Raw genomic sequence first — 7,588 nt, 5'->3', positions numbered from 1 at the left:
CGTGGAGGATCACCCGATTTTTCAACGTGCCACCTGTACGGGCTTGCACAACATAGAAACCCGAAAATCTTTCCCAAAGTTTTTCTTTCGCAACACACCTTTGAACTTTGATATTATAAACTAACCCCTTCACGCCAAATATGATATTGGGAGTTCTACGTGCCCGAATTCACTACCGAAAAGCCCTCCGAGCTCCTTAACATCGTTGATAATGAAAAAACTAACCCACACTTACAAATTTCACTCAATCCTTTCTCGGATTGTCCTAGACTTTACCCCACTCAGATTCCATCTGAGATAGCCTAACCTGGAATTTCAAAGTCACTACTCCAAAAGTTTTCTTACCCAAATTCTTCACTATTGGTTTACCCATAATGATCTTAGAGGTCGTTACAATTTATAAAGCATAATTAATAATGTTTATTTAGTAAGTAGGCGTTTGATCGTGTAACTTCATCTTGTTATTTGAAATCATGAGATGAAATTTTAAATTCTCCAAAAAGATTGATTTGAAAATTTCATATCATTATTTGACATTTTCAAATATATAATTGACCCACAAGTTTATATTTTGTAAGAAAAAAACTCAGAGTTTTTGGTCAAAATACATCCTTAAACTATATTCCCAACTTCACAAAGAACATCCCTCAATTTACACTACTTTCAACAAAACTCCTTAAATCACCCTCAGTAAACCAATTTTGTTCATTCTACAAGCATCTATGATAAAATATTGTGAATTTTTTTTAGCAACAACGTTTTGCATTATCTTCGTTTTGATTAACAATTTTGTTTTTCTTTTAACTTTTCATTTGTTTTAATATCAAAACACTATCCGTTGAAATGTTTTCTTCTCATTGAATCTGCAAAAATTGATGTCGATTGGAGACTTTTACCTCTAATAATGAAAAAACAAAACTCGAGTATTAGAGATCAAAATTAGCTGAATCTTGATTACCTCAACTATCAGTTTGCCACTAAAAAATTATTGATCTAATGTCATTTTGACTTTGTGAGGTGAAGATGGTGTGAAATTATAATTTAACGATATAGTTAAGTTGATGGTATAGTTTAAGAATGTTTTTAGCTAAAAACTAAAAAAAAATCAGAATTTTATATCAACATAATATTTTGCAAGAATAACAAAAGAATGATGAAATATTTTCAAAATATGAACATGATAACATAGTTACTAATGATATTGACCAATAAAACTGCTCAACAAATTAGATGTCCAAACATAACTCCAATTTTATCTCATATAATTTCATATCAATAATATCATTACTTACCCGCCAAGTGGACCCTAATAATACTTCTTTATCTTAATTTATATAATAATTTTTATATTTCAAAATTCAAATAAATATATTATTGATAGTAAATATAAAAGTGACACATAAATTTGGACAGAGTAAGTAGTAATTTATGGTTGGAGCGCCAAGTAGAATGAACCAAATAAATTGAAATTGAGTAGAAATTTTGTCCGAGGAAGAAGAAATAAGCAGCAATTTGAACTTTGAAGGCCTCTCTCCCTCCTCACTGCGACGATGTTGAAAGTCAGTCGGCTTCTGCACCCCAGGTTCTCTGCTTAAACCCCATCTCTTCCCTCTTGTCACAAAAACAGTAAAAGTTTTTCTCTAAACCCCTGCTTAAACCCTAGCTTTTCTTTTACATATGTATAGCAGTGTAAGTCTCCTTATTTTTATTCTATTTTTACTTGAATCTGTGTAACCAAGCTCAAACTTGAATCTCTCTCTCTTCTGTTGGATTTGTATAGATGCGAAATGAATACTGATTAAGGAAATGAATAGATGCTAAATATAACTTAAAAGCCGATGACTCTAAAAATAGGATATATCGAATGTTTTACATGGAAAATTTGTGGCTTTTCTTATTTATCTTGAAAAAATAGTATCTTGATAAATACTATAGGAGGTGAATGTTGGGTGGGAATGGGGGTTTATGGTGACTTGTACAAGTGGCTTTTTCTATTTTTACTGGTGAAGTTGTTTTCATTATTTTTAAGGTACTTGTATTCATAGAAAAAATATTTTTTTCCGAAAATTTTGAACAACTGAACACACCCCATATAAATTGAAGGAAGTTGATCATGCTTAAATTACTAATGAATCTATTAAGACCTCATTCATATGTTATGTTATATGGAGACACAGAGAAAATAGGTCCATATTTGTAGCAATGCTCACTGTGTAAAATGCATGGTGAGGACATTACACACACCTTTTCATCTGTTGCTCATTCACCAAGAAAATCCGGGATCTCATTTTCAACAATTACTTCTTGATGCTGTTTACAATGTAGGGAAAAAAGAATAACTGCTTGGCATGCAGAGTGTGAATAGAATTTTTTTAAAGTGAAGTTGATAATTTTTAAAAAAGAACCTTCTTAATATGATGTTTTTCTCTAGACACATTAGGAATCAGTTGTTGCATAAAAAATTGCCTGGAGAGGATGTCAAAGGTTCTATCTGGCAGAATGCCATCAACACTTTTGCCGCCTTTTCTACTGTTCGACAGGATGTTGTGGCTGATGGTATGCATTTTATTTTCAGATGTTCATGAAGTCTCAGTTGTAATCTTGATGCTATAATAATCTTTTTGTCATGTCTCTTGATAGCAGGAAAACGGGAAGGTCGAGTGTTTGCTCCCTACTCAGTATTTAAAGGCAAAGCAGCACTTTCTGCTGAACCTAGGCTGCCCACATTTAATAGACTGGATGTATGGTCTTTATTATCTTTTTAAATAGAATTAGAAACTGGAGTTGCCTCTCTTCATGATGTTGAAATGATGCTTCCACTCATCCATTCTTCTTATTACAGTCTGGAGGTGTTAAACTCAATCGTCGAGGTGTCATTATGTTGACATTCTGGCCATCCGTTGGTGAGCGCAAATATGACTGGGAAAAGAGGCAGGTAATGTGCTTATAGCCTTATATGGTTCTCTCTTATAATTGAGTTCCACCAGCATAGTAGGAAACAAGTTTTAGATTTTTATTTGTCCCAGAAAAGCTCTTCGCATCACTATTTTGAGGGATTCTAGCAAGTGTTACAGCCAAATTTTTCTACATTTATGAGATAAAAGAAGAGGGAAATTGTGGCAAGTAACATCCACTGATGCCTAGCTTGCAAAGACTGGAGATGAGCAGCTTATTCCTTTTCATCCTCAATAGTTCCTCCCAATCAACAGACTTCCATTCTTTATAATGAGTGCTGAACAAAATCAATCTGAAACACACATAGACAGATATTAAGATCAGCAGGATATTATTTTCTTGTTTAAGAAGTTCCTGTCAGCTTTTATTTCTCTTCAAGGCTTTTAAGTTCTTGTTCTTGTTTGATGGTGAATGAGCAGATTCCTAAGTTCTGACAGAGGATTGATTGTTCATGTTTGGATGCTTAGTACTTGGTCATAGCATGAGCCACCAACTTATAGGTTTATAATATGCTTGAGAGGTGGTCTTTCATAACTAGGTGAAGAAATTGCTTGTATATTTCTTGTTAATGTTATTTTGCTGCTTGGTTTTTCTTTAGAGTTATTAGTATTTTTCTCTTTTAAGTGTCCATCTGGATGTTAAATAAATATCCATCTCTATGTTAGTTTTACCACTCACTCTTGCTCTTTCTTTTCTTGCACATGTTCACATATCTGATGTACGATTTGACTGACAGATGACTTAACATATTGCAGTTGTTTGCTCTATCAGCAACAGAGGTTGGATCATTGATAAGTATGGGGACCAGAGATTCTTCTGAATTCTTTCATGATCCTTCAATGCTGTCTAGGTTGATTTCTGATGCAGTTCTTGGCTAAGGGCTATCTTTTAGTGTACATGTTTACAGGCACTCATACACACACGCGCGTGTGCACACACAGACACACTTTTTTTTTAGTACAGGATCCTTGCATCCTACTGATTATTAGTTTCTCTTTATTCTCATCACTGTATAACTAAGCAGAGGTTATATGTTACAGTAATGCTGGTCAAGTTAGAAAGAGTTTGTCAATTAAGCCAAATGCTGATGGGAGTGGTTATTTCATTTCATTGAGTAAGTATCAGTCTATATGTTCACCTTTTTTAAAATTTTGCTTCCAACCCACAAGATGCATCACAATTTGTTCTGTAATGGTAGCTGTCCATGTTAAGGATCAATGATATGCTTATACGTAACCATTTTCGCAATATGTTAAAACAATTATATATATGCTTCATCCTGTTCCTGTATGGCTTCTGGGTGTTTTTCTTTTGTAATTTGACAAGCCATGTATTAGTGATCGTACTAATTGCTGCATTTGCTTTTGTCCTTTATGCAGGTGTTGTTAACAATAATCTCAAAACCAATGATCGGTTTACTGTTCCTGTCACTACTGCCGAATTTGCTGTTATGCGAACAGCTTTCAGTGTACGATCTACTAATATGTTTCTGTTGTAAATAAATCTGTGCTTCCATTCAATTAGTTTTCCTAAGCACCTTGTTTTCTTATTGCGTTGAGATGCTTCTGTTACCTGTTCTTATCCTAGCTCTGACTTTGTTAGTGAAATTTAATTGATGGTGAATGAACATTTTATATCATGAAATGGAGCTGTGAGTAAGAAGTAAAACTTGTTGTCAGAACCTCATACATCACCAATATCTAGTGATTGTATTGTTTATTAAGGAAACATTTTGCATTTACCTGGAAATGAAAATGCATACAATCTTTTGAAATTGGAAATGAATGAACCTTATATGGCGGTCAATGGTGTGAATGCATTTGTAATGAGAATTTTGAACATATTATCAGAACTTAGTTTGACAAACAACTTTTTTCAGGATATTAATAGTATTTATCTATTTGTAGGGTCCTTTCTTAATTATTCTAACCTTTTTGACTTGTATGATTGAAACTGCTTAGTGTTATTTCTTTTTAGTGCACCCACAAGGTTCCTAGTTGTATTGGAAGATTGGGTGTTGTTTGTAGAAAAGGGCATCTTTTTGTAAGGTTTTCCACTTTTTAGTACAGTTCTTGAACACGAGCGTGTTTAACCCTTTTGCTAATAAAATTTCATTACTTCATAGACTAATGATGAAACTGCTTAGTGCTTACAAGATATGTACCTGCAGTTACATTGTTGTACAAAGTAATCACCAAGTAGAATGTTCCTATACTGATGTGTGCCTTCTACAAATATTACTCCAACAAGATGCAGCTTCATTTTGACTTTTTGTCTGTGGTTCTCATTGTGTCTATTAATAATTTTGGTCTTCTAAATGTAGTTTGCTTTGCCTCACATCATGGGATGGGATCGCTTCACTAATCGGCCTTCAGAAAGCATCTCTCAAAGTCCCTCAAAGGTGGTTCCACAACTAATGGAGGCGGAGTGGGATAGATGAAAATTTGTGTTTATTGTGTAGTAGTCTCATTCTAACATGAACTATGTGCTCTTTTGGCTGGGAAAGGAACTTTGCTTGCCTAGTTAAATTTTTGTCCAGGTGCAATATAAACTTCGAAGCTATCTAGTTCTTCTGCATTGCAGGTTGATTATGTCGTATTGCTCTAAACTTCAAAATGTATTTTCGTCGTTGAAGCTTCAGAGAGTATATGTTATATCAATTATATTATGTTAAAATGGAGCAAGTAATCTCTAAGTTATTTTGGTTTTCTATTCTCTGTGGGATTACAAAGATGTTTTAATGAATTGTGCCATATGTTCATGCTTCTACTGATGGATTGGGATGACAATATTGCAGTGTGGGTTGGTGGTTATAATTCTTACAAGGAAAAAAATTTAATCCTAAAAATTCAAATAAATGAAGAATATAATTACTCTCTTTACAATGTTGTGGTAGAATATTTATAAACACCATCTATATTTTACAATTTACAAAAATCCATAAGAATACATACAACCAAAGTGGATAGAAATATACTCCATAAAAATGAACAAAATTAAAGATAATGGAGATGAAGCTAAGGTTGACATAGCAAAGGATGAGGCAGAGGAGAAGTGAGAGATATGGAGGCGATGAACATACATGAGTTTAGGATTCCATGGCAATTTGTGGAGGAAGTGCAGGTTCTATTTCATGATCAATCTCAAGTTGACTGTAATTTCCTTTCTCTTTGAAGAGTTGAATGTGATGATGCTTGCAATAAAGTGTTCCTTCATGTGCAATGTAGTTTGATGGACTTATAGTACAACCTCCATGACTGCATTTGAAGCATGCCTTGTGGTATGCTGCTCCATTCACAGTAACCTTATGTAACACAAACAAACATACATATATTTCAATTCAATCACATCCATATTTATAATAAAGGATAAAAAACAAATATACCCCAGATACCCTACGTCATACTTGGTGCCCCTGTCATCCAAACACTAGTGCATAATCTTATTACTGATCCAATATTTATCAAAAACCAGATCAACAGATAAGATTACACCACATGTTCCTATTAGAGAGAATGACATATATGCTCTAGTTTTGGACGGTGGAGACACCAATATCTCAAAAGTATAAAGAAGGGTATATATTGTCATTTTTCTCAGTTATAAATGATTGTATACATATTGTTTACCTTCTCAATGGGATACACAGTTTTAGTGCAGCACACACATTTTTCTCTTGTGCCTGCGAATAAACTTGAGACTTTGTTGCTAGTACCGTTCTGTGTTTAACATCACAAAGTGTTGAAATTAGTTATAAAGTAGAACGACTGATTATATTAAATTAGATGCATTCAAAACATTACCTCGTTATCCACAGATTTTTCTGGCTTTGTGATCTTTGGAGTACCTGATAAAACATAAGTTCCAGTACTTAATCAAAAATAAATATTTCTATTGTTTTGTATGAATTTCTTCATTATACCTTCAAAACTCTTATCCAAACTGCCAGTTCTCTTAAAAAGCTGATCAAAATGAGGCCTGCAGTATATTACTCCATCAAAGGAATTGAAATTGCTGAGCTGAAATAAGTTAAAAATAATAGTCAGATGCCTCAATTGCGGTATACATCATATTTTTGATAATGCTATTTATTTATCATACAAAGATGGATGATATATATACCTTGAGAGTACTTTTACAATGGTAACACCTGAAACAAGCTTTGTGATAAACGCGATTATCAGCAGCAAGGCGATCAACTAGATATACCGTTTTATCACAAGCATTACACTTTTGTGTTGTTCCAGCAAATGTCATCTTATTGTTTGTAACGAAAAAGAGTTAAAAGACAGAGAACAGATATCGGAGGATGAAATCAGTTTTTTTTCCCTCTGTTCTCTTTCTCAAACTTTTCTCTCTCTCTGTGTCTCGCTCGCTCCCCCTCTCTCTCTCTTCTATCTCTTGCTAAACTTAATTATTATCAGAGAGCTTAAATAATTTTTGGACAAATGAAATATGTTTGTAGATTGATAGTAATTTACGGGTCATGATAGATATTCCATCATTTTCTCATTAATTGTTTCCTTATACAAAGCTCTTCCACTCCCATAATAAAAATTGTTAGAAGCAAATTAAATAAATGACCATAGTACAAAAAAAAAACATAAATCCAAAACTCGCCTCGAAAGGATAA

General features: G+C 33.5%; 2 protein-coding genes across 5 annotated transcripts; one reads left to right on the top strand and one right to left on the bottom strand.

Moving 5' to 3' along the window:
* The first annotated feature begins 1,424 nt into the window (after positions 1-1,424).
* Positions 1,425-5,635, top strand: LOC107003061 (single-stranded DNA-binding protein WHY2, mitochondrial). Of its 4 annotated transcripts, none has more exons than XM_015201306.2 (8): positions 1,425-1,582; positions 2,432-2,556; positions 2,644-2,741; positions 2,843-2,935; positions 3,711-3,805; positions 3,996-4,069; positions 4,335-4,423; positions 5,279-5,635. In XM_015201306.2, the coding sequence occupies exons 1-8, from the start codon at positions 1,551-1,553 to the stop codon at positions 5,393-5,395; spliced, it is 723 nt and encodes a 240-aa protein (XP_015056792.1). In that variant the 5' UTR covers positions 1,425-1,550; the 3' UTR covers positions 5,396-5,635. The 4 variants fall into 4 exon arrangements, with proteins under 4 accessions (XP_015056792.1, XP_015056791.1, XP_015056794.1 ...); XM_015201305.2 differs by having other exon boundaries at positions 2,641-2,741; XM_015201308.2 differs by having other exon boundaries at positions 1,447-1,582; positions 2,441-2,556.
* A 168-nt stretch (positions 5,636-5,803) lies between these two features.
* On the bottom strand, positions 5,804-7,373 carry LOC107003062 (LIM domain-containing protein WLIM1-like). The gene is made up of 5 exons (XM_015201310.2): positions 7,078-7,373; positions 6,878-6,974; positions 6,759-6,802; positions 6,585-6,674; positions 5,804-6,259 (listed from the first exon to the last, which is right to left on the bottom strand). The coding sequence occupies exons 1-5, from the start codon at positions 7,210-7,212 to the stop codon at positions 6,044-6,046; spliced, it is 582 nt and encodes a 193-aa protein (XP_015056796.1). The 5' UTR covers positions 7,213-7,373; the 3' UTR covers positions 5,804-6,043.
* Positions 7,374-7,588: the final 215 nt, after the last annotated feature.

The sequence above is a fragment of the Solanum pennellii genome, chromosome 11 (genome assembly GCF_001406875.1).
Source record: "Solanum pennellii chromosome 11, SPENNV200".
Classification (NCBI taxonomy): Eukaryota; Viridiplantae; Streptophyta; class Magnoliopsida; order Solanales; family Solanaceae; genus Solanum; species Solanum pennellii.
Note: the sequence above shows the minus strand (reverse complement) of the source record. Positions and strands in the feature narration are given on the sequence as shown.

Bases quoted from the DNA above. Each gene is read 5' to 3' on its own strand.
- LOC107003061 (XM_015201305.2), top strand. From the start codon at position 1,551: ATGTTGAAAGTCAGTCGGCTTCTGCACCCCAG. The intron at 2,557-2,640 runs GTATGCATTTTA...GTCTCTTGATAG, and splicing joins ACAGGATGTTGTGGCTGATG to CAGGAAAACGGGAAGGTCGA. The intron at 2,936-3,710 runs GTAATGTGCTTA...AACATATTGCAG, and splicing joins ATGACTGGGAAAAGAGGCAG to TTGTTTGCTCTATCAGCAAC.
- LOC107003062 (XM_015201310.2), bottom strand. From the start codon at position 7,212: ATGACATTTGCTGGAACAACACAAAAGTGTAATGCTTGTGATAAAACG. The intron at 6,975-7,077 runs GTATATATATCA...AACTTATTTCAG, and splicing joins ATTGTAAAAGTACTCTCAAG to CTCAGCAATTTCAATTCCTT. The intron at 6,260-6,584 runs GTAAACAATATG...GTGTTACATAAG, and splicing joins CTGTGTATCCCATTGAGAAG to GTTACTGTGAATGGAGCAGC.